General features: G+C 38.4%; 1 protein-coding gene across 2 annotated transcripts in view; it reads left to right on the plus strand.

Annotated features, from left to right (window-relative positions):
• The window catches only part of PCSK5 (proprotein convertase subtilisin/kexin type 5), a 280415-nt gene that overhangs the window by 135397 nt on the left and 117400 nt on the right, over positions 1 to 27618 (plus strand). For both annotated transcript variants that reach the window (XM_085214353.1, XM_085214354.1), the window contains 2 exons: positions 1033 to 1245; positions 19196 to 19296. In XM_085214353.1, coding sequence (XP_085070479.1) covers positions 1033 to 1245; positions 19196 to 19296 — 314 coding nt within the window. The remainder of the gene's footprint in view (positions 1 to 1032; positions 1246 to 19195; positions 19297 to 27618) is intronic.

A 27618-nucleotide genomic window follows, 5' to 3' on the forward strand; every position in this document is an offset into this window, starting at 1 on the left:
ACAGTGGCTGCTGATAATTAAAGGAGATGATAAAGTTGCATGAATCTGAATTTAATTCATCAGCATTAAATGTACAAATATAAACTAGGAAAATTTCAATTTACATGACTGTGTCAGTCATGGGAATTTTCAGTTGCCATGTATCAGCAATGTAGATTACTAACTATTTTCACTTTTAACATCAATGCCTATTTAAGATTACCAGCATCACTGAAAATATGCTTCGATTCATTTGGACACTACATAACTTTGCCATATTAAGAAAATGCCAATATGAGGTTACTTACATTAAGACCTCATTTCAAATTACAAATATTCCTAAATAATTTGTTTAACTATCCATATGCATAAAATATCTCACTAAGCTAATGCATTAGTGTTTAATTTGTACAATTGATTTGTACGATTCTTCTTGTAAGTTTTTGTTCAAATATTGTGTCTTACACTTAGTATTTACAGTGGATTAGATTAATTGGACTAGCTGACCTGAGGTCCTTTCCCACTTCATAAGTTCTGTGGTTCTATTATTTAGAGTGTCTATGAAACCATGACACTGTGGTTTGCCAATATCGAATGCTACACAAATAGTATTAAATATCACTGGGCAATCCAGGAAGACAGAAAAATGTAGCAGAGTTAATAGGCCAAAAGTAGCTTGCATTACAAAAAGTTTTAATTTCAGGTATGCTATCTCTTTTCCTGTTTCTCATATACTCAGTATATTTCAATGTCTTCACTGAGTTTTCAGCATGTCTTTCTTAGTAGGGCAGGACAACATACATATTGAGCACCAAATAAGCACTGTAAAAAAGTTGTTTCTAAAGCTGTGTTCATCCTACTCATTTTCTGAATTATATTTATGTCTAATTCTGAACTCTGCTAAATCCTGTTTTTATTTCAGGTTCTTCTCAGAGGGAAATCTTGTTTTATTGTCTTTCTCATATCAGATAGATTTTGTGGACAAATGCTTGCTTATTAAACACATGACGGGGAAGAATTATTATTCAAATCTTTTGCGTTCTTTCCAAACAGGGACGAAGAGGCTTAGGGTCAGTTTTTGTTTGGGCATCTGGAAATGGTGGAAGGAGTCGAGACCACTGCTCCTGTGATGGCTACACCAATAGCATCTACACTATCTCCATAAGCAGCACAGCTGAAAGTGGGAAGAAGCCATGGTACCTGGAAGAATGTGCCTCCACACTAGCTACAACATACAGCAGTGGAGAATCCTACGACAGGAAAATAGTATGGTTTTTATTTTTGTTTTGTTGCATACTGATCTATATGTTGCCTGGTGACTTTGTACAAAGGGAAAGAGAGATAGCTGATCTATACTAAATAATAGATTGCTTTAGGAAAAAAATAGATACGGAAAATTTGACTTCATCCAGTGCCTTAGGTGGTGGCTGTCACCATACTTTCAGTTCCATATCTGGTTGTTTGAAAGCAAGCAGTAAGTTGCAGCCTGTAGCAGTGCAGGTATATCTGGTTCATAGTAGACTTTTCCACTCAGTTATTTGCTGCCAGCTCTCAGTAGTGCTTTAAAGAATCCTGGTCTTGGTTGCCATTGCCACCAAAACAATTTGTTTCATTACCAATATCCAGAAGTCCAATAGGCCTGAGAACACATCCTCCTTTTTTTTTTTTTTTTTTTTAAATCCAGTTATCATTAGTTTTTAAACCTCATATGGATAATCATACATATATATAACATAGTTATTCTTAGGTATTCTTACCTGCCTGTTGTTTTCTCAGATTTCTTTGGATACAGCATCATTCCTCTTTCACGTTCATTGACACTTAATTGTTAGAAGCATAGAATCACAGAGTTGTAGAATGACGTAAGTAAGGGACTCACAAATACCAACTCCAGATCCTGTCTCCACAAGGACCATCCAAAATCAAACCATATTTCTGAGAGCACTGTCTAAGAACTTCTTGAACACCTGCAGCTTGGTGCCATGACCACAGCCTTCAGAAGCCTGTACCAATGTTTGGCCATCCTGTGGTGCAGCACCTGTCCCTTACCCCCAGCTGCCCCTCCTCTGACACAACTCCATGCCGTTCCCTTGGGCCCTGTCACTGTCACAGAGAACAGAGCTCAGCGCTGCCCCTCCGCTCCCTGTGAGGAGCTGCAGCCGCCATCAGGCCTCCCCTCAGCCTGCCCAACTCTGGGCTGAACACACCAAGAACTTGAGCCCTTCCTTGTACATCTTGTCATCTAGACCCTTCACCGTCTTTATAAACCTTCTTTGGTTGTTCCCTAATAGCTTTATGTGCTTCTTATTATTGTACGAAAACTGCACAACTGCACATAGTTTGTTCAAATTGCTACCTATTCTTAGTAGCTGGTATATTGTAAACAAGACTAAACTTGGTGCTATTCTTTCCTGTGCTGCTTGTCGTCCCATTCCTGAACAGGCTGTGCACCCATTTTCATTTATGTTCTCGTCTTGGATGGAAACTCAGTTGTTTTAATTTTGTTTGATATACTATCGATAACATTAGAATTTGTACAGTATGGTAAATTTGCGTTTTAAATATTGAATGCATTAGATATACTTTTCAGTGATCGTATACTGGTCCTTTCAGCCTTTTAAACCCTTGTATTACTGTTAATCAGGTTTGTTAATATTACCTGCTTTTTCAAATTCAGCATTTTCAATATACTTATCCATTTACTTGTGTAACTATTAATTAGGTTTTTTGGTATTGTGTTCTTCCCAGCTTATTAATTCCAGTGAATAGTATACATTTTCATTTCTTTATACCTATAAAATGAGGTGGATTTTTTTTGCTGTTGTGTTTTGTTTTTCCCCTCAGATGTTGTCTGAAGTGTTGGTCTAACATTACCTTCTTTTGATTGTTTGCAAATACCTCTCTTGGTGTCAGTGAAGAGTTAAAATTCTTGCAGCTATTTTTTTATTAGTGTCTGCTTTGTCTTTCAGGATTCTGGGATGCTGGCCATGCCTTCTTGGATTCTTTCTTATTTTCAGATGATCTAATTTTTGTCTTAAACTTATTCTGAGGTACCTCTTCGTTCCAGTAATTTTTCTGTTCTTTACTCACTTCTCTCCACAGAAACCTTATCTTCTGTTCCTGGCATGTTTCTTGTTTTCCTTGATAAATAATAATAGTAAAGGAATTACTCAATTTCCTAGCAGTCCTCACTTCTGTGACTAAATTCCTTCTACTATCCCTTAAAAGACCTTCACCAACTTATGTACTTGTAAGTGAGACTAATATTATGTAAAGTCAACAGAAACCATTGTGACTCTCCAAATCTGACTTCTTGCATAGCCAAGTCTGTAGAACTTCCCTGATTCCTTCAAATGCAGTAGTTGTGGTCAATTGATCAGTAATTTTTACAAATATGCCTAATCTTTCCTTCAAAGTACAAAATATCCACTCAGGCCTAGAGTAGGTAGTCCTAATTATGCATAATAGTTTAAAAACTTAGTTGTCTGATCTCTAGCTAGCTTCAATTTCCAGGCATTTGACATCTTTCTTTTAGACTGAATAGCACAATTAGTTCTGTTTTTATAAATGAAGTTAAGCTTCTTGCGTCATTCTGTGCAAAGCATGTTTTCTTAGGAACAGAATCACAGAATCAAAGAATTGTAGGTCTTGGAAGGGACCTGTGGAGATCATCTAGTTCAATGCCTTTGTTAAAGCATGTTCCTACAGTTAGTTGCACAGGAAAGCACCAGCAGGTTTTCTCCCCAAAGAAGGAGATTCCATAACCTCTCTGGGCAGTTCATTCCAGTGCTCTGTCACCTTTACAGTAAAGAAGTTTTTCTTCATGTTCATCAAAACTTCTTGTGTTTCAGTTTGTGCCCGTTGTCTCTTGTCCTACCATTGGGCACCACTGAAGAGCCTGACCCCATCCATCTGACACCTGCCCTTAAGATACCTGTAAGCACTGCCAAAATCCCCTCTCAGTCTTATCTTTTCCGGGATGAACTCTCCTAAGTCTCTCAGCCTTTATTCATATAAGAGATACTCTTCCAAGTCCCTAATAATCCCTGTAGGCCTTGACCGGAATCTCCCCAGTAGTTCCCTGTCTTTCTTGAACTGAAGATCCCAGAACTGGACACAGTACTTTAGATATAGCCCCCCCAGGTCAAAATAGTGGGGGAGGATTACCTCCCTCAACATTCTGTTTACACTCTTGTTAATGCAATTAATGCACCCCTGGATACCACTGGCTTCTTGGCCATATGGTCCCACTGCTGGCTCTTGGTCAGCCTGATATCCACCTGGACACCTAGGTCTTTGTCCACAGACCTCCTTTCTGGCAGGTCAGATTAGCCCCTATCTTTACATATTTGTGTGGTTATTACTGCCCAGGTATAGGACTGTACGTCCTCGATGAATCTCATAAAGTTTCTCTCTGCTCAGCTTTTCATCCTGTCTTGTCTTGCTGAATGGCAGCTCAGCCTTCTGATGTGTGAGCTGCTCCTCCCAGCTTTGTATCATCATCCAAAATAATATTTTGTTGTTTTTTTTTTTTTTTACTGCAATGCTGTCCAAGGTGTGGACCCCTCATTGCAACAAACATACTCCTGGATGTCCAGCCCTTCACCAAAAAAAAAAAAAAAAAAAAAGAGAGATGGCTATCAGTAGCATCTCCAGGATAGCTTATGTTATTGCACTAGGCAGCTCTGGCCACCTGTCTCTCCTACTCCAGTCTGGGAGATCTGAATCTGATTCCCTTTTGGTTGGCTAAGGGAAACAGAGGCCAGCACCTTTGGACCAGCACCTGCCCTTTGCACAGGACCCACTTCAACTGCTGTTCATGTGGACTTTGGCCTTTAGTAGTTTGTTTGAATAGTTGCTACTATCACCAAGATCTGCACTAGTGGTGGCTTCACCAGGGCTGATGCCCCAGGCTTCTAGGCCACCAAAGAGTCCTCCTAGTCACAGCGTAGCCTTCATGGCTCCACAACACTACCAGTGGCACCAACCATTTTCAGGGCTATTTGACTGGACAGGTGAGTTGATACACACTCCTCAGCAGGGTATGACTTCTGTGGTCATTGTCCTGCGACTGTCTAGATGAACCAACACCTTTTCTGGGCTCTGATGAGCATTAGCATGGAGCACCTTAAACTAGCATTTGGTTCATTCCATAGCATTGGTCCTGCTTACCAAAAGTGGCCCACTGAGCACTCGCATTCCATGGCCCAGCTCCACACCAATGAGCTGAGTGTCTTACCCACTGAAAGCCTGAGAATAGGTTGAGATCATTTCAGCTTCAAGACCCCTGGTCATTCACTTTACTGGATAAAACTGCCCTGCCATTGGGCAAAGAATGGCTTGAGAGCAACCCTGAAGAGAAGGATTTGGGAGTGCTGATTGATGAGAGATTCAGAATGAGCTGGCAATATGCACTTGCAGCCCAGAAGGCCAATCATATCCTGGGTTGCCTCAATAGAAGCGTGGCCAGCAGATCGAGGGAGGTGATTCTGTCCCCCTTCTCTGGTCTCATGAGACTCCACCTGGAGTACTGTGTCCAGTTCTGGGGCCCTTAACACAAGAAGGATATGGAGCTGTTGGAGCAGATCTACAGGAGGGCCACAAACATGATCAGAGGGTTGGAGCACCTCCCTTGCAAAGACAAGCTGAGAGAGCTGCACATCTTCAGCCTGGAGAAGAAAAGTCTCTGGGGGAACCTTGGGGTGGCCTTCTAGCACCACCTAGGTCTGTAGAGGGCCTACAGGAAAGCTGGGGAGGGACTGTTTATAAGGACATGTAATAACAAGATGTGGGGAAATGGCTTTAAACTGAAAGAGGATAGATTTAGATATTAGGAAGAAATTCTTTACTATGAGGGTAGTGAGACAGTGGAACATGTAGCCCAGTGAGGTTGTGGATGCACCCTCCCTGGAGGTGTTCAAGCTAGGCTGGATGGAGCTTTGAGCAACCTGGTTTAGTGGGAGATGTCCTTGCCTGTAGCTGGAACTACATGACCTTAAAGATCCCTCCCCACTCAAATCATTCTATGATTCTGTGATTCTATGCCAGCTCAGTTTCCTCAGGGAAACTGAAAACTTTGAAGAGAACCAGCTACTGGACGGTTCAATTAGTCTTTTGCCCCTGTACCCAGACCGGACAACCAATTTCTACAGTAGGACCACTACAGACCTCCTCCAGACATTCCCCTGCCTTTGCTAGATGCACAGATGCTCTTGGAAACATGCATCTGTTGCCACCTCAGTTCTGTTGTATTTATACAGTAAATCTCACTGGGACCTATAAGCCTCATTGTTAACATTATATGTCCATCACTGTGTGATACCTAAGTCACTTTCAGAGCTGCTGCTTCTCTTTTTCAGAGTTGCTGCACAGGGCACAGGTGAGAGGGCAGTTATGGCCTCTTTCTTACACTATTTGACACTGGTGATACTAGTTTAGACTCATTCCAGACTAGTCCTCATCATCACTTTCTCTCATGTTTGTATAGATGCAGCATCAATCAATTGATGTTTTCACCGAGCTTTATGTCATTATAAGCAGAAGAACCAAATCTTAGCAGGCCAGATAAGAAACAACTTAGAATATGTGCTTTTAAGCATGTATATATGTATTTTTGAGACCTAGTAATTATTTTGTGTTAAATCTATTTATTGTATCATCTCTTAAATTTAAATCATTTTCAAAATTGTTTTAATGTGTAGTATCGCATTATATGCCTTGCAGAATCCTGACTATTCTACCTTCAACTGATGTGCTGACAAGAACAAAATAAGTGCAGCAATTGGGCAAGCTTTTTTTTCCAGTAGCCTATGTCATTCACAATTAAATATGTTACTGTTGAATGAATTAATTAACCATTAGTTTAAATCTTGCATCAGTTGTTTTACACCAGATAAAACTTGGCAAGAAGATGGAATTTTTAGGGCAATACTGCTCACTCTTTCAAAATATTGACACAGTTCTGGTTTTCCTTCAATCTTCTGGAACATCTCCAGAGTTCAAAGACTTAATAAAATCAAACAATACAGTATAATATGTTGCCTTTCCAGCTCTTGTAAAACTCTTTGGTGCTTCCAAACTTCTGATTTAAACTTGCTATTTGAAATAACTACGGATAGGAAGACAATTCATCGTTATTGTATGCACTGAAAACTTCATTTAGATTATTTTACTGAAAGGAGGGCATTCAGTGAACTATCCATTTACTTTAAACTGCTATTAACTCTTAACTGAAATCCATCACTTCTTTAGGTACTTTCTCTAATCACATCCTCCATTCGTTTGGGATAAATTCAGTTACATATACCAAGTTTTGACTATTAGTACAAAGCATGTCATTGTGCACAGTGAAGGGTTAAAGCATAAGCATGCTGAGCAGCCATAAGGATTAACCTAAGTCTGTTGATCCTTTGTTTACTGGAACTTAACTTGCACCCTGACTTCTGTTGTGTAAAGCTACTTTGTGTTGTGTGCCATAATCTTCGCTGACCTCAAATGCCTGAATATTAGACTGTACATATTCCGTCCAAGGCTCTTTTTCCAATATTGTATTGTCTGTTGACTTCTTAAACACACAAAAGTCCCTTCTGAGGAAATTTTACTACTAGTGCTTGGCATTCAAAGCCAGGCAAGCCTGTTTGTCTTTCTTACATTTTCAGTGGCAAAGCAGAGCTGCTTGGAGTATGCATTAAACAACTTGTGTTGTGTCTAAACCTATAAAGATAATGACTGCGTGCTTCTGTTACATAACTGCCAAGTCAGAAAAGACATGAAACTGTGGAGGAAACTCTTCTAATTGAGAATATTGAGCAATTTTTTTCAATATGCAACCTAATGGATACATAGGCTTTGCTCTCACCTCCTTCCCACTGCATCATACATTTTGTTTGGACTGTTGCTCTTTCTGTCAGAGATTGTCTTAATACTTCAGTGCAAAATGCTTAAAGCTTGAAGTGAAAAAGAGAAGAATAGAAGAAAAAAGGATAATAGAAAGATTATTGTTAGATATAATTCTCCAAACTCATTTATGCATATGCAGTGAACAAATTAGGCATTCAAAGCTCACCTTCATGCCTTTACACAGAAAGAATAGCAGTGTTTGATCAAGGAACATTTGGTTGGTTTGTGAGAGTGAGACTCTTGTATATAAAAAAGGAGAAAAGGAGAAAAGTACATAATACTGAAGTTAATCAGGAGAAGTCACTCAACATCGGATTTACTATCAAAATTTATTTAACCCATTCTTATTTATTGTCATATAACTCAGAAATATCATGATATACTGTGTTGTGGTGCAAGAAATATGCATGACTGCAATCCAGGTTGTAGTGTCAGTTTCTGCAGTTCCCTTGTGTTTTTCCACAGAGTCCTCCAGCTTAAAATGTATATGTATATTAAAAATGCCTTTTTTCTTCCTGTCTAATATATACAGAATGCATTATAAGGTGCATAAACAGGTACTAAATGTTAGGCACTCATTGTGAAGTCTAGAAGAAAATACATTAAAATTATTTTAAAAATTATAATTTTACTATCAATTTAAAGAAGCACTCCCACTTTTATAACTATCTAAAGATGTTTTTTTCCCTCTTGTCATCACTACATCTTCTTCTAATTACTTGTTACAAATATGGGATAAAACATAATTTTAGGAGATTTCTTTCAGACTTATACTATCACAGGTTAGTAAATAATAACATGCTTTCATTAACACAACTCTGATTTCCAGAGGGAGCTTTTTTTACTGACTTTTATTGACAGAACTAAAGTAAATGGCAGCACATTCTGGTCTGAAATAATTTGAGCTAATAGATACTGTCAAACAGACAATAATAGTAGCATCTTTTGTGAGTTCCTTGTTGCTCAGGAAAGATAATCAAAATGTGCTTGATTTCACGGTGCATCAAATTTATATTACATTATATTTTAGCCCATTATGGACAGAGTTTAAAACTTTCGGATGCATTAACATTCCTATAGCATACAAATAGATACATATATTACAAACATATCACAGATGCAGATTTGATGTATGTATTTTAGAGACTCTTAGAGAAAAGGACTAGAATTAATTTTTGGTGTATTCAAGAGCAGCTGCAAAGTAAAGGCACAGTCACAGGTGTAGAAGTTCACACTCTGGGACAAAGGCAAATGAGCATAAGGTAAAGTCCCTGAAAATCTACTTCCATGTAGCAATTATTCCTCATAACAGAGACAGTGCAGCACTAAAGATAGAGATATACAGTTGTAAAAGTATTTTTTTTATTATCTTTGTCTCTGCTATTTTGAATGCAACGACATTGGGAACAACACTGGGAAGATGGCTTCTCAGTTCTGGACTATGTAACTTGTATGTCTAGTACTATTTAAATATGATTATCCATATGAGCCTTTCATTTACCAGATGTGTTTCACAAATGAATCACATTTGCTAGTTTGCTTTTTTCTAAATGACATCTTAAAGCATTGGTAATATGTGAAAGTTCCTCACTGCTGTGGTTTAACCCTGCAGGCAGCTTTGCATCACACGGTCCTTTGCACACTCAAAAAAACCCACAAAGTAGAACTCATGGGCTGAAATAAAAAGTATTTACAAAGATAGAGAAAAGGAAGAGGAAAAAAGGATAATATTTATGATAATTATATATATATGTAATTATAAAAAGCAATGCACAACCAATTGCTCACCATCCACCAATCGATGCCCAGCCAGTTCCCAAGCAATGGCAAGATGCACAATGAACTCCCCCTTTTTTCTACCTTTCTTTCCACATAATGGCACGTGATTTGGAATATCCCTTTGGCTAGGTAGGGTCAGCTGCCATGACTCTGTCCTCTCCTCTCTGATCAGATCCTTGTGTCCTTCCATCCCCCTTGCTGGCAGGACAATAGGAGATGCTGAGAAAACTGAAACATCCTTCTCTCTGTGCAGCACTGCTCAACAACAAGTAAGAGGTCACTGTGTTACCAACACTGTTTTTCTCCTAAAACCAAAACATAGCAGTGTATCAGAGACAGCATGAAGAAAAACAACTCTCCCAGTTGAAAAACAACAGTCCCAGTTGAAATTAAAACACAAATATTACTTACAAACATATTACATGACTTACTTTCTGAAATTAAGTTCTCTACTTCTGTTTCTCCTATTTTATTTTATAAAAAATGCCATGTCATCTTCTGAGTTTCTTTTCTGAAGGCATACTTCTGCCTTGATGACTTGCTTTTGCCTTAAGCAGAAGTTGAAACAAATAAAAACAAAAATACTGCCATTCCTTAAACACAAATAAAAACCTGCTCTTGTTCAGAAACTCTTTCAGAGTATTAAGATACAACAGGACAGTACAACAGGACACCATCTACTTTGAGTAGGTACAGGTATACGAAGGGAACTGAAGATTTTTGTTAAATGCTTGTTGCTTCTAGGAACACAGGTTCATAGAAACCAACACAACTTGAGAAATTGTAGCAGAAGGTAAAAAGCATTTCAGTCTGTTCAGATAGCTCATGTAATGAAATTTGAAATACTAAGAAATAAAGAGATTTAGGAAGAGTGAGCATTTTCTTTACTGGGAACATCCCATTTTTGACCTTAGGCATTAACCTCTCAGCTGGTAAAACTTCGGGAAGATTGATGTTGCACTCTTAATAATGACTGTACAGAAATAGCATCTCCTTGTCTCTTCAGGACAGGTTGCTTTTATAAAATTATTACTGTGTGCCTAGAGTATGTTCTTTAGAGAATCTGTGCCTTTTCTGAAAGCTGTTGGACTTGTATATATGTGGCAGCTAACACTACTGTGTTAAATTGTGATTGTTAGAATTTCTGTCTGCCTTTCAATAGGGTCTGTCCTAGATTGTTAATTTTGAGTTCATTTAACTAGGTCAGTACCACAATCATCATCTTCCATCAAATTCATTGTCTTCCATCAAATCTAGTTGTTTAAGAAGAGCTAGAAGTAGATATACCTTAAGATCCTAAAAATGTGTTGTATGGGCTTATCTTGGATAGTTTCACCAGCATTTTCATAAGTCAGCAGTTGTTATGATGATTGTTGAAGCAAATAAATGTTGTACTGAATGACAGATTCAAAAGTTCCCATTTCTCTCCATCCTATTGAAGAGAATAACAGTTAATATATGCTAATGGAAGCTTCACGGTGCTGTCAAATAGTCTATTCTTTTATTGTGATTAATGATGTTGCCCTCATGTGGTTTAGGAATTTGGAGCACTGTTTTTCTTCTTGAAGGTTTCTCACTTGCTGGCGGTCCCGTACTTTTCCTCAAGGTAAATACAATACTTCTCTAACAGTGAACCCATTGTGCTGAAAAATATACCTTAGATCATGAAGGTAATTTACACCTAAACATCTCAGCTCCTGTAACTTCCCTTTGAAATAGCTCAAATGGGATTTCCAGTTAAGGAGCTTTCTTTACACATTTTCTGCTGAAATATTTACTCAGTGAAAGAAAGAGATAAGGGCTTGTAGTTCAAGTTGCTGCCACAACATCTACTTGCAGCTTGAGAGACAACACTGCTGAATAAAGAGATGTCATGGTTTTATTATGCTTGATATCTATAGCTACACGACAATAAAAAACTCTGGAAGTATGTTATTCCAGAGGATCAGAAACAAAGATAGCACAATTATCACTGTATTGAGAGGCTGTCCCTTAAGGCAAAGTAGTTGTGATAGCTCCCTGCCTGAGCTCCTGTAGGCTTTGTTATCCTTCTGTCTCCTGAGGAACAGGCCTGCTGCACAGTTTATGCAGGGGAAGAAGTACCCAGTCCCTGCCACAGAGAATGCAGAAAAGACAATAATGTACTACTCATTTTTTTTTCTGCCACTGTTCCTGGCCTCTCTTACACTCCCTGCCACTACATTGAGAGTAGTTCTTCTGAAAAGCATACGTGAAGCTTGTAAGTCATCCCATCATCTTTAGTCATGTTAATCTCAGCTGCAAAATCACATCTTTTTTTACACTGATAGGTAGTATGGTGTTAGGTTTGTTCCTGCTGCAGTTTCTTTTCTTAATACTGTCAGGGCATTTATGGAATCTCTGTTTATGCAGGTTTTCCACTGCTCTTGATTTTCATTGTATAAATTAACGCACAGTTAATAGGAGGGAAGGTAAGAGACAAATTATGTTGTATTTATATGGTTCAGCTTTTAGCTAATAGTAGAAGAATTTCAAGAGTGTCTTTACTTTTTTGAAAGATACTATTAGGACAAAAAAGATTCCTTCTTGACTCCGTTGTTCTCGATTCTGACCTTTGATGAGTTCACTGATCTAAGGATATGACATTATAAATGATTTAATCTATCCTTTTCAATTTCTAGAATCTTCCATTTTATTTCGCTTGCTGATTGCTTGATTTCAGCAATGACTCTTAGGTCCTGCTAGCTTCATCTCAACTATAATAAGTCTTTTGTGTCTGCTTCTGTATGTTTACCCATGAAAACTTCTAGTATCCTCATATATTTTATATAGTACATATAATACTGAATATTGCTAATGTAAATGTGTGAAACCTATACCTCATACACATAATTGTTTTACTGTACCTAGACACAATGTGTCTGTTTTTTCAGGTTATATTTTACATCTCTTCTAGTATCAAAGCTAGACAGACATTCTTGTATGTCCTGTACTTCTTCATGTTATTTTGATCCTCTGATCCTCTCATTCACTCATCTTTGTGCACATCCACTTTGGGAATGAAGTACACTGCTAGTGAGTTACATGACACAAGAATTCTCTGTACTTTGATGAGAAAATGTGTAAGCAACTTTGGCTCTCAGGTGAATATATTATTAGTGACTGAAGCTCAAGGATCAACTGAAGTTTCGAGAATTAAGTTTTGGCCTCACAGGTCATTGGGTTTTCTGCCTTCATGGAAAGTTTCTGTCTGGTGAACTGCTGTTCACTAGCAACTGATCACAACTCCGTGTGCATTATCCTTAAGCTTCTGTTAGGTAGTAGTGATTTCTTCTACTGCCCAACATTTTCTTCATATTTCTTCAAGGACATATTTTTTCTTTTGAACAAATATTTCTTTAAAAAAAAAAAAAAAAAAAAAAGATCAGAGACTATGGATTCAGATTAATATTGCCTGAAAGAAGATTTAGAATAAGCAAATCTTTGTGTATGATCTATTATCTTACGGAAAATATTGGAAGAAAATTTATTCTGAGACAAGAACATTCCAATACTAAGTAGACAGATGTCTCTTTAGTTGGTATTGGACATTACACTTTGTGTCATGGACATCCAACCTTTTGGCTTGCTTGGCCACGTGGAGTGAAAAGAAATCGTCTTGGGCCTCAAATGAAATACGTAACATAGGTAATGTAACACAACATTGTTTTAAATATCGTTTTTAACATAAAACTAGCAGCAAAAACATAAGACTAGTGGGACATCTGATCTTGTTTTCGTGAAACTAATTGTTGTGGTTTTGTGATTTTTGTTGTCGGTATTCCACGTCAGAACATCATGTAAAACAGTAGGAATTATAGAGTTAATATTCTGGTTCCATGGACTGCCCTTTTTGGGCATTTTGTGTCCTCAGAAGGGAGGACTTGGAGCAGAAAGGAAGAAAGATGGAGCTCCTGGCAGGACACCAGCTTCCCTCTTATTGACTTGCTCTCTCTTAGTTTGCCATGGAGAAAAACATGTGCTTCCTTTGCAGTCTACTAGCATAAGACCTCATATTTGGACACTCTTTTCTCTCTCATTTTGTTTGATTTTGTTGGATTTAGTAAATTACCATTCCTCCTCAGATCGTTGCCATCTGTTTTTTTTAGACCCATCTGCTATCCGTTCCACATCTCCCCCTCTCCGTAGCACATGGTCCACAAGTGCCTTGCTTCATTAGTCACAGATTGGGGCTGGCTGCCATGCTGCAGAAGGTGGGGTAATTTTTTTTTCCCCCTCTTTCTTTTGTCTCCATCTGGGCTCGTGCCCTGCCACAGACTCAGATCTAGAGATAACTCCGTAACAATTATTGGTGGAGAATGCAGGCAGAAGCTACGAATCTTTAGTTCATTTTAAGAGCATTGTATCGAGGACTAAGGACCATTATGTTCTTTGGAATATATTAGTTTCTTTTTAAGTTCATCATGTTCAGTGTCAGAGTTTCATATACATATAACCAACTAAAGGCAATGATGGAGATACCTGCCTGGTTCCTATACATCTCAGCTAATTTAACAGACAATATGATGTTTGGACTGGTTTCCAGCTGCTTTTTCAGTTCCTTATGCATGTTTGGGATGCTAGCTTAGGGACTGTGTTATCAGTCTTTCTGAATGTATTCTCTGCAATAGTATATTACATTATGTGGAGGAAGCTTTTCCCTAAACCAGAGAATGTTAAGTGGCAGGGAATATGGTTTTAGGAAAGAGATTAGAAGCATCATGACCACCAGTGTCATGGGATTTCACTCTTGAACACCTGTGAAATCCTGAGAAACTAAGTGAGTATTTGAGTAAGGGATGGTGCAGCTCAGAAAGATCTGAGGAGGAATGGCTTATCTCGGGCTGGGCTTATCAAGCTCTATATAATACTATTCTGAGGAGAGAGCGTTTCCAAACTGAGATCCGAACCAAAGGGGGAAACCTCCAAGTCAAACCCGACCGATCACAGGAAGCATCAGCATCAGTGTCAGTTGCCCCTGTGGAGGGGCAGAAATGGAAACAGGTGTCCTTGCATCTAGAATGGAAATAAGAAGAAGCGGAAGAAGTAGAGGAAGATCCAGGTGAGGTGCCCTCCCCAAAACCACTATCACCAAGAAAGGCAACTGAGAAAAGTAAGAGACATGGAGAGGAGAGTGATGAGGAGGGAATTACTGTTGTCACTATTTATCGACCCCTGAAAATGACTGAAATCCAAGGTACAAGAAAGGAGTTTATACAGCACCCGAATGAAACTGTTGACGCCTGATTTCTTCAGTGTTGGGACAACGGGGCCAGTAGCGTATCCTTAAGTAGTAATAAAGCTCGCCAACTAGGAGGCATTGCCAGAGACTCAACTATTGACAGAGGGATTAATAGATGTCTGTACAGAGTCACCACCCTCTGGGAACGAATGTTATTATCTGTGAAGGAAAGATATCCCTTCAAAGACGATCTGGAGCCTGAGATGAGAAAGTGGAATACTGTTGAGTAAGGTATCCAATATCTGAGAGAAACAGCCATGGTGGGAATGCTGTATGATCCCACATTTGTTCCTAATGATCCATGCCAGGGCCATGATCCTGGAGAGTGAGGAGTACATCCAAAATATGGTGGAAGTTCACAAGAACAGCACCAGAAAGGTATGCCAGTACACTGGTAGTAACGTTCAATAGATTCCAGGACCTAAACAGAAGACCCCCAGTTTTTGAACTGATTCTTACACTTCAAAACTTTGAACAAAAACTACCTCCATCCCATGCTTCCATTTCATCCATCTCTCAAGTAACAGAAAGACTAGATAAAGTGGATAAGAGGATAGATAAAATGAATAAGAATCAGGACGGCATACTGGAGGAATTGTCCCTAGTGATTAATTGTGGTGAACTGGGGCTATATGAGAAACACCTGATGAAGACCAGAATGATCAATAGAGTCTGCTGAAGGAGCTGATTAAACTGATTAAAGTCTCAGCTATCAAAGGCAAATGCTCCTCTGTTCTAGCAAAGGATCACAGTAAATTTATGTCTCGTGCTGCCCTGTAGAGCTACTTACATGAGCATGGAGACGACATGAAGAAGTGGCACCATCAACCCATTCCTGCACTGTGAGCACTAGTGAGAGAATTACAAAACAGTTCAACCACCAAAATTGCTCCCATTACTGCAGGTAACCAGTAGCAGGCCCTGCCCTCAGTCAGGAGGGGTAAAGGGATAATAGAGTGTACTGGACTCTGTGAATTTGATGGCCTGGCATGTCAGAACCACAGGAATATAAGACACTGGTGGACACCGGTGCCCAGTACACTCTGATGCCCTTGAGTGGGTGGTTACAGCAGTGGGAACAAAACAACTGGAAATGGAGGGGTAAACCTATTTGGGCTGCTGAACTGTGGAAAAACATTGCTGCCTGAACAAAAAATACAGTTATAAAGGTGCATCACGTAGATGCCCATGTGCCTAAGAGTAGGGCTACTGAAGAACAGCAAAATAACCATCAGGTAGATCGAGCTGACAGAATTGAGGTGACTTGAATAGACCTGGACTGGCAGAACAAGGGAGAGTTATTTCTAGCTTGGTGAGCCCATGAGACCTTGGGCCATCAAGGAAGAGACACGACATGTAAGCAGGCTAGAGACCGAGAGCTGGACTTATCTAGTGCTATTATACAGGTTATCCATGACTGTGACACGCGTGCCATAATTAAACAAGCCAAGAGGATGAAACCTCTCTGGGGGGAAGGGTGATGGCAAAAGTACAAATATGGGGAGGTATGGCAGATTGATTATATCACCTTGCCACAATCTCACAGTGATAAGTGTTACGTGCTTACCGTAGTGAAGGTAAACACTGGGTGGCTTGAAACATACACAATACCCCATGCTACCACCCGAAACTCCAGGTCTGGAGACGCAAATCCTGTGGCAACATGGCACCCTGGAAAGAATTGAGTCTGATAATGGGACTCATTTCAAAAATTCACTTGTGGATACTTGGGCTAGAGAACATGGCATTGAGTGGATTTGTCATATCCCCTGTCATGCACCAGCTTCTGGTAAAATTGAATGCTATAACAGGTTGTTAAAAAAACCATGTTGAAAGCAATGAGTAATGGAACATTTAAGCACTGGGAGAAGCATTTGGCAGAAGCCGCCTGTTTGGTCAACACTAGAGGATTGGTCAGTCGAGATGGTCCTATGCAGTCCAGCTCCCTACATACTGTAGAGGGAGATAAGGTCCCTGTGGTACATGTAAAAAGCATATTGGGAAAAGCGGTTTGGGTCCTTCTAGCTTCTGGGAAGGGCAAACCTATCTTTGGAACTGTTTTTACACAAGGACCTCAGTGCACTTGGTGGGTGATGGAGAAAAATGGGGACATCCAGTGTGTACCCCAAGGGAATTTGATGCTGGGGGAGTGCAGTCAGTGATTCCATGTATATAGATGTGTGTGTATGTAATGCATGTTCCTTACTGTTTTGTTTGTATATAGATGTGAGTTAAGCATGATGTAATGATGTGGAATAAGGGGTGGAATGCTGAGGTTTTGTGAATTTTGTTGTCAGTATTCCACATCGGAACATCATGTAAAACAGTGGGAGTCAAAGAGTTAATGTTCTGGTTCTGTGGACTGCCTTTTTTGGGCATTTTGGGTTCTCAGAGGGGAGGGGAGGAGGGAATGCATGCAGAGAAAAAAAGATGGAGCTCCTGGCAGGACACCGGCTGCTCTCCCTCTCGCTGACTCTCTCTCAGTTTGCCATGGAGAAAAGCACGTGCTTTCCTTGCAGTCTACTAGTGTAAGACCTTGTATTTTGGACACTCTTTCATTTTGTTTGATTTTGTTGAATTTAGTAAATTACCATTCCTCCTCAAATTACTGCCATTGTTTGTTTTTTTTAAACCCATCTGCTGTCTCACTACCCTTCTACCTCTCCCCCTCTCCTGGAGCATAAGGCCTGCAAGTGTCTTCCCTCATTAGTTACGGGCCAGAGCCAGCCACACTGGTAGTGGGGTAGGTTTTTTTTTTCCCCTCTCTCTTTTGTCTCCTTCTGGGCTTGTGCCCCTGTCACGGACTCAGATCTAGAGACAACTTCATGACACTAATGCATCAGTCTGATTCAGTGGCAGTGGCAGCAATTCTTTGCGAGCTGTCAAGGTGTTCACTGGAGATTTTTGGTGAAATTTTATTCTTCTTGTGCTTCATCCTTGAAAACAGTTGTTCACAGATGTGCATACTGCCAAAAAGCACTGATGTGAATAAAGTGTGATTGTGAAGTAAGGGATATTTTTCTCTTATAAAAGTCCAATGGAGAGACATGATGAGATTTTTCTTTGAGTTGAGTTTTTGATTGCAACTCTATACATTCCATTCAAAAATTTGCAGGCAGTGTACTTGTGTTGACTGAAAACTGAGTTGCTAATAAACCATTAAAATGATTTTTTTGTTGTTTTTTTTTTTCAGTCTTGAAACCTGTTCTCAAAGTCCTTTATCACATTGGGAAGCATAGATGCATATTTTTTTGCTGTTCACAGGGCTGTGTCAAAATGCATACAATTATTTGCCATCGCTTGAGTTAGCACTGAACTATGCCCTCCCCGTGCCCTGGTTTCAGCCCAGGCATTGGTGAACATGCACCACTGTTTGGTGGCTTTGAGCACTGGGTTTGTGCATGGGGATGTGTGGGGCCACACAGCAGGCAGGGTTGCAATCATGATGGCACAGGGCAGCAGGTGGCCACAGGATGGGCTGTGCCAGGCCCCATGTGGACTGTGGGCTGTGGGTTGGACATGCCTGCTTTATATAGTGTTGTGCATCCACTTAGGTTCCATGTTACAAGTATGTAGCAGTACATTGTCCAGCAGCAGACAGCAATTTAAAGCTTCAAATATCAAAGAATCACAGAATCACAGAATGGCCCTCAAGAATCATGAATCTCCAACCCCCCTGCCACATGCAGGGCCACCAACCTCCCCATTTAATACTAGACCAGGCTGCCCAGGGCCCCATCCAACCTGGCCTTGAACATTTCTAGGGATAGGGCATCCACAATCTCTCTGGGCAGCCTGTTCCAGCACCTCACCACTCTCTCTGTAAAGAAGTTGTAAATAACTAATTGGCAGTTGGTTTCTAGGACAAATTTGTGACAACAGACTTTTCAGATCAATTAATTTCATGTAAATTATTTCATAAACAATAAAAAAGGCCCATTTGTTAAACACAGAAGTTCAGAAGTTTGCATGAGCAGAAACATATACTATCATACTTGAAGCATAACAACAAGCAACCTAGTTAACATCTCTGTATCTTGGTTTTACTGTGTCTAAAATGCATCTGACCACTCTATGATGTGGGCATTGTGAACTTCAGTTCATTTATATTTGTAAAGCACTTTGAGGTTCTTGGATGGTGCGCAAATAAAAAGCAGAGTTCTAACTGTGCTGTTATAAAACCCCATGCATTTTTCTAATTTACTGGTCTTGAGTGAATGAAACCTATTCTGATTTCTGAAGCTGTGTTCTAAATTTCACACATTCAATTTCTTCCAGATCACCACAGACCTGCGGCAGCGTTGCACAGACAGCCATACTGGGACATCAGCCTCTGCACCAATGGCTGCAGGCATCATTGCATTGGCACTGGAAGCAAAGTAAGATCTGAGTTATACTCTGAAAAAAATTTAAAAAAATAATAAATGTACAGTCTGATCTTTTTCAGTCATATGTCACCTATATTCAGGGATCTCAAAGTGCTTTAGAAACTCCGATGTGGTAATTCACAGTACCATTCCAGCGGCGGGGAAGATCAGCATGGCAGTTTCATATGCAGGAATAGTAGCACTATGGAAATGATGGCAGACTAAACAGGGTGTTGAAATGGTGTTAAGCACAGGTAGCTTCCACTAAGTGGTCACAGTGCCTTATGGTTCCCTTACAGTGCTGCCCAGATCCACTGTACTCTGCAAGCCTTCTGTAGTCATCATGTTCTTCTTTTCAGTGTCTGTTCTTGAATGTCAAGAAGACTACTGAGAAAGTGTTAAACTACCATGTGTAGAAAATAGCATTGTAGGAAAAACAAAAATTCTCAACTTCTGTGTGCTAAAAAAAAAGCCTGTCTTTTTTGATGAAGTTCCATAGCTGTTAAAATCATGGATAGTGTAGTTTCACAGTCCTTCTACGTTTAGCTCAGAAAACTTTCAGTTTTTTAGACCTTTTCTCAACTGCAGGCATTTGTTCCTTGTCTTCAATACATATCTTTAACCTGCTTTATGAACAAGTGGAGACTGGAGATTTATCAGTCAGAACTGTGTTTCGAAACATCTTGCATTAGTTTGCACCCTGTAGTATGATATTTGCAGGAATAAACTGTAATGTTCCACCCCAAATCTTGTTTGAAATCAAATGGTTCTAAGTGTTAGGGGATTTATTCTATTAGATATGAAGAAAACCAGTTTCTTTTAGTGGCAGTCCCTTTGAATGAATTAAAAGGTATGCCTACAGTAGTCATTTCAAATTGTGTATAACTCATAGCAGCAGAGTTGTGTTTCTATTTTTAATGTTGCTTTTTTGAAGAAACCATGAGCCAGTACTCAACATAGAATATGTCACTGCTATTGAGTTATAGTCATGAAAATTAGAGTTTGTAATTGAAAACCTGATATAATCTTAAGTAGTGCAGAACTATATGATTATAATTACATTTTCTTCAGTCATTAGAAACAAAACTATTTTGAAAAGTTAATAAAATGTAACTATTTCTGAAAAAAAGAACATTCTTCTCAATCTCTTCTTAATCTCAGTTTTAAAACCCTTAAATTTTCTTCTAAACAATCTGCACATGCAGATAAAGATGCATGTACTTCATTCTGATGAAAGTTATTACTAATTACTTCTTAATGAATTAGCATACCATGTAATTCACAGTTTGCATTTTTTATAATATTTTTTGAGTTCATTTCTGATAAATCGTAATTAAAGGTCATAGGCAATTATATCATATAATACCTACAATTGAGCTATTGTTTATTGTGGTGTCCAATCACAAACTGAAAATTCTTCGCATTTTATTTTTCTGTGTACTTTGGTGATAATATGACCAAGGGAAATCCATGTTAGTGCCTTCAGATTAGTGTGTTTTGACCCAAATTAATAATTTCTGTGACAATGGATATGTTAGGAAGAAGGGCAAGAGTATATAGTAACTTTATGTGTGGTGAAGACAGAATGTGCCAGTCACTTTTTCTATATTTGCAGTAATTTGTTGCGTAGTGCTAATAAGATTTGAGGAAAAAATAAAGTATTGATTTTCTATCTTTTTCGATTCTGTCCAGTTTCATTATATGGAACCTTCTCACTTATTTCTAACTCTTAGCTTGGTTATTTAATTTGACAAAAAGGATTCACACAGACAATAGCAAAAATGTAATTTCCTCATTTGTGTTCCATTCACTGACTTTTCTCTCTTAAGAGTACTTACAACAGAAATGGAGCCAAGGGAGAGAAACACAGGAGGAAAACTTTTTCCAGCATTTCCTTGCTATTTTCTCCCATAAAATACTCAGAATCCACGTCTAGGTTTGGAGGAACATGTAATCTCATGAAGTTAGTGAAGTAAGACCTTAAATACTACAAGATATATAACATACTCAGTTTTAATGTCTGAGAGGTGTGTATATGAAATCAACTCTGATGATTTTCAATAGTTTCTGAATCACAGGATGCCTTGGGATAAAAGGGACCTTAGAGATCACCAGTTCCAAACCCCTGCCATGGGCAAGGCTGCCCCCCACCAGGTCAGGGCCCCATTCAACCTGGCCTTGAATGCCTTCAGGGATGGAGCATCCACAGCTTCTCTGGGCAGCCTGCACCATGCCTCACCACCCTCTGAATAAAGAGAGCTTCCACTTAACATCTAACTTAAATCTCCCCTTTTCTAGTTTAAAGCCATCTGCATTTCTCCTATCACTATCGTACCACGTAAAAAGTTGGTCTACCTCCTGTTTATAAGCTTGTTCAGCACATATTGATAAATGTCAGTGGGTATAATTTTTTGTTAGCAAGGTAGAATTTTGTCCTTAGCAGAAGGACTTATTGGGATTGGTCTGCATTCAGACAAAGTTTGTTGTCACATAGTTTCTTCCTGAAATTTCACACTAGTGCCTGTGTTAAAAGCAGAAGTGTTTATGTGAGATATATAAAAAAAGATTAGTTGGAAAGGGGTTTTCCAAGTTAATTATATTCTTCATACAGTGAACTGCACAAAAATTGGAGCACTTAGTCTGAACGCTTCTCAAATATGTCTGTAATAATGTATAGTTTTATTCCATTTTGTGCTGGAAAACACCACAGAATATACCATGGAAGAGTTTGAAGCCAAAAAAGTTGTTTTCTCCCAGAAGCCAAGTTCTGTTCTTGAGAGACATCAGGAGTCAACTGGAGCGCTAGCCTGGCCCTTATATGAGATAGAACAGCCAAGTTGCTTCAGCTCACACGCAAAGGTACATTAAAACAGTGGAAAATGAGCAAGGCAGATTTCTGTTCCAAGCTGCCACTTATTTCTTAGATAAGCCCCATATGGTAAGTAAGATTGGCAAATAGCTCTTATCTGCTTACTGATTTGAATGATCCACTTAGATGGTTTTCAAACTGGAATCTGGTTCCGAGACCCTGATAACAAAGAGTTTTATGAGGGTTGGCCATTGACTACCCCAATTTAAAATGGTGTGAACACATCATTCTTATGAGTTGTAGTTTCAGTCCAGTATATGAATACCAACTGGCACATTTGCCTTCAGGAGCATAAGATTGGTAACTGAGTTTGAGTGTTTGTTTGTAATTCTCATGGGAAATCATGACACACAAAGAAAGCTAACTTTTAGTCTCTGTATTCTGTGACCTTCTTGTAGTTCTCTGTGGTTTTCTTATAGCAGTTTTATCTGATTAGTTCCCAGTGCACCTAGTATCCTGTTCAGATTCTGTGAATAAATGCTTAGTTTTATATTACATTTCATAGTCAGTATGCAATGCTGAATTTTGCTATTTGTAAATGAACAGTTAGGGGAGAAAGTGTAATGGTCAAATAGTCAACAGCCGTAGCAATCTTATTCCTAAAAATAAACTATTTGTGTTGCATAGTACCATCTACTGTTGATATCAGAAAAATACTTTCACTGATTAAAGGTTTGAATTTGATATCTGGGTGAATCAGCCAGGAGAAACAGTATGATGCATTGATTCCAGTGGGCATAGTGTTCCATAGTTCCTATGAAAAAGCCAGATGAAAAAAATATATTCTGTTGCTTCAGCACTACCAAAAAAATATATTATATATCCCCAAGTAAACTGCACGTGCTACTGTTAAAAGCCCCGCATCATTTCCAGTCCATGATGTATAAACCTCAGTTAAGTGAGTAAGAAATAGCACCTGAAATTGAAGAATCAATCTATCATATTTCCACGTTTTCTCAGCACTGTGGATCTGGAGATTCTGTACCTCCTCCCATGATTCTCTTCATGTGCACTGTGTACTCTATTTGTCTTTGGTTATTCAAACCCAAGGCTAGAACAAGTCAATGCTGGAAAAAGATAAAGAATTTCAGTGAATTCTGATACCACTGATCCATTCAGAACATGGACAATGCACAGCTTTCTTCTAAAAGTTGGGTAAGACTGAGTATAATCGCTGAGATGGAAAGAAAATTGGGCTCATATTGCAGGAGATAGGGCGTGTCAGAGGAAGAGACTTTGGATTTCTTAAAGCTGATCAGATGCTTGCAGTACTTCCCATATTGATGGATTTTATTTCAAACTCCATTAACAGAGGAAAAAAAACAGTGTACTGTTTGGTGAGGAGCAATTCTGAATACAGAAAACTTGTTCTGTACGACTGAAGTTACTAAGATTTTATTTTTTCATAAGTTAGAGACTATAAGTGATTCAGAGAGTTGAGGCAAAGTGTGGAAGTACTGCTGAGGGACCTCTGTATGCAGGATTCCCATGTAAGAGAAGGAGAAGTTATCAATTAAGTGCAGCAGCCTTAGCTCCACTGATTGACTGACTGTTACAGAAGGGGATGTTAGAGTGTCTAAATAAGAAATCCTTTTGTGAATCTTCACTTTTTTTCAAGTCTACTTAAAGCAGTGCTCTTAACGGTGAAGTATTTGAAAAATGTAAACACAAATAAATGCTGAGATCAGAACTTGCATGTGTCTATCTTGAGCTTTAAATACATGTGTCACTTTTGGAATTTTAATTATCATGTTGAGATTGAATTGGAAGTATTTCCCTGAGTTCAGGTTGCTCGTGTTTCGCATTTTTAAGGTCTTGTTTTCAGTTATATATAATTTTGCCAAAGAATAATTATTTGGTCTGAAATTTTCCATGTAACTTGCTTTAAAAAGGTTTTAAGAAAATTGCATCCAGATATTTCTCAAACTGAATCTAGATTTAAAAACAAAATGTTACAACCATTTTTAACCTTTCATTGAGTTTTATTGTGTCTGCGCTTTGCAGCAACAGCTAGAAATAGAATGAGTGATCAGCCATTATTCTGGTGTCAAGGCAATGACTTTTGCTTTTGTAAGTTCTTGAAAAATCTCAGTTGGCATGTGCTCTGTTGAGTTTTAAGAGTTTGGCAGCTCTATTCCCCAAAGTTTCTTGGTTGACTTAGTGTTCCCCAGCCTTAGCTTTTAGAGGCTACTTAAGACAGTCTCTGAAGTTGCTCTTTGGGTTGCCACTGCCCATCCAGATCTGACCTGAGAGCAGGGAGCCCTTCTGTTTTTCCCTGCTCGTGTCCTTACAACAAAAGGAAAATGTGGAAGATGCGAGAACAGCAGATTTGCAGGACTGCAGTTTCTTTGCTGTCTTAAGAGATGCAGTTTGGTCTGGTCCTGGAAAGGCATTTTCCCCATGCATCAGCAACTGTACATTGCTTTATACAGAGACTTAATGAGTGCAACCAGTAATTGACTTTTGACCTAGTATTTGCAGTTGCCATTACCTTTTTTTTATGACAGTCTCATCTTTAGTCAGGCTTGAGTTTGTTCTGGCTTTCTTTCAAAGGGTTTTCATTGGGTAAAACTAAATGATAAGTACCAGATATGGATATTTCTAATATTTCTGGGAACCAGAAAACTACTGTAAGCAGAGAACTGACAACTAACTGCAGCAAACATTTTGTTTGATCTACTGGTTAAATTAACCGTAGTTTACCAGGTCAGATAAAGAAGAAATCAGTAGGATAGAAAAAAAACTTGTATTTACAAGATACTTGTTGATCAGCAAGCAGATGATATTCTTTGCTTTTTCTGCAAGGAGTTGATGGAATTATTTGCAGAGTTCATGATAATTAGAACTCACAAGAGTGTCAGACATGCCCAAAGTGTGTGTTTTGTGTGTCCGTATATATGCATGACTCAGATGTTAAATACTGAGCTCCATTTTTTAGCCTACTGGTTTTCAGGAATTAAATGGTTATTGTGTACACCATTTAGCATGTAAGCATAGGGTAAATGTCACATTTAGGAGCTGTCTTCATTTCTCAGCTATGTTAAAATTCTGTGTTGCAAGAGATGTCTTCACACTGACTCTTTGTGTGACCTGAAAAAGAGAAATGATTCCCATTACTATATCTAATATTCCCGTCCATGGGGTATAAGTAGGAATCATTAGGACAGGTAATATGGTTGCAGATATCATGGGACACTTTGGCTGATTTGTAAGTAATGGCAACATGTGAATAAACCAAGCAGCTATTATGTTTTGTTTATAGATTTATCATAACACCCGTAAGGCTGGCATTATGCAAATATCCATGAAAGAATGATCTCCTACAGCTGTACAAGATGTCTAGGACACAGGGACTCCTTTTTAGATATTTCATAGCAGTAATTATCTGTCTGTTCTATCATACCCAAGATTTCCAAAGCAGATTGTTTGATACTATAAAATGAAATATGATCTCAATTCACCCCATGATACTATGTTTTTTCCATGATTCTTTAGGAAAATAAAAGTATTATTCCAGCAACTCACATAAGCCTTTGCTCTTTTGACAAAAAATACCTTTTTGGATAGGTCACCTTTGTCAAACTGAAATTGCTCTTTATTAAAATAACACAGCAGTCGTTATTCATCTTGGTAACCATAACATTTTTCTAAAAAGGCAAACTGCACCCTATGTATATTATAATTATTTTGAATTATATTTTTACTAATTGTCCATCTTGCACCACTTCTTTATTCTGAATTGTTATTTTTGGCACTGTTATTATGTAAAAGAATAGAGCCTGAATTTATTTATTTATTTTTTTTTTCAAGATTAGTCCAGCTGTCACTAGGGAGACTACCTGTGGAATGAAGAAATCAGATTTATCCAAAAATGATGAACTACTATTTCTAAGCAGCTTCAGTAATGATATTTGTTCTTGTTTAAAGATACAGTTAAATCTCAAGTGATTATTACTGTAATATAATTTAATATACTTGTTCTCTTTCATCTTTTTCTCATTTGCTTCATGAAGATTTTGAGAAACCTGAAAGAAGATTGCTGTACCTTAAAGTATAAATAGTCAATTAAGGTCACAACATTTATTTTTTGGCTGCTGGACAAGCACTTTGTATGTAATAAGTAAACTTCTGCTTATTCTAGTTTGATGTTGAATATTGTCTGGTATGCGTAATCCCAAAGCAATTTCAGATGAGACATGATTTTTTTTTTTTCTGGATGGAAATTGCTTGTTTTTGGAAATCAATCCATTATCAAGCAGAGTTAGTACTGTTCTTGTTCGTGTATTTGTTCATTTCAAGATGTTTAGTCTTTAATTCTTGTGAGATAAATCAAATGGTAAATCAGTTAACATTAGTGACATCTTGTCTAGATCTAAGGCTCACGTGGCTTGCAAGCAACTGTTTACTCACTTATCTTCAAATTTTGACATGTTTTACAAATATTTAACCTATTCTGTGATTTTTCCAGATGCTTTAAAATTGGCTTCTAGGCTGTCTTGTCTAAAAAACAAAAGGAAAAAGGTCCTTCTTCTTTCTCCAAATGAACTGTTTTTTGACTTCATTCCAATTTCTTTCTTCTTTTTTGTTGAAGTTTCTGAAAAATAGATATATATGGGCAAACAATTGCAGATCTCCGTTTTTTCCAAATGGGGTATCTATTGTAGAAAGAAAATTTCAAACTGTTAATAACTCAATTTTTATTATTATGAAGGTCTTATAGAAATTTCTTACAGAAATTGATTTGAACATTGTTCTTATGCTGTTAAATCGTTTTGATATAAATATGTCCGATCTGTCATTCACTGAGAAGAAAACATAAAATATTTTGACTGCCACAGTTAGCAAGCTTATAAGAAATCTATATAAAAGACAGACTGATTTCACGGTATACCTATGTCCTGGAAATTGGAACTTTGATAAAAGAAGTTTTCTGCCACAGACTGTTACATTAGTTACTGCGTTTAGATAAAGATGGTAGATATAACAGTTAGTAGCTCAGTTTTTGCAATATGCTATTATTTTTGTTCTTAAAAGCAAACCTTGATTTTGAAAGTCTCATTTTCTAATTCAGCAATCAAGCTCAGTTTATGGGAGGGCTGTATCCTCAAGGCAAAGCCTCAAATCCTTTGTCTGAAGATAGACAGAGCCTACTATTGCCACCATTCCTCTTTAAATAATCAGTTGAGTATGACCTGTCTTGAATATTTCATTTTAAAGATGAGAGAAGTGTTTTAGTGCCTTATTTTCCACCAGTAGCATGGACAGTTTGCTTCATAGCATAGGTATAGCAGATTGTTTAGATTCCAGATTATAAAGAGTGCAGCTCATGGGATTCCTGGAGGTCTTCCTCAAGGCCTGAAATATGTTTCTCTAAGACTTTACATAGGCTCCTAGTAAAATTCCCGAGCTAGTATAAAGTCATATAGACTTTTTTCCTTGAAGCATGTTACGTGTCTGTCCAAGCA

The sequence above is a fragment of the Meleagris gallopavo genome, chromosome Z (assembly GCF_905368555.1).
Source record: "Meleagris gallopavo chromosome Z, MGAL_WU_HG_1.1, whole genome shotgun sequence".
In the NCBI taxonomy this organism is placed as follows: domain Eukaryota; kingdom Metazoa; phylum Chordata; class Aves; order Galliformes; family Phasianidae; genus Meleagris; species Meleagris gallopavo.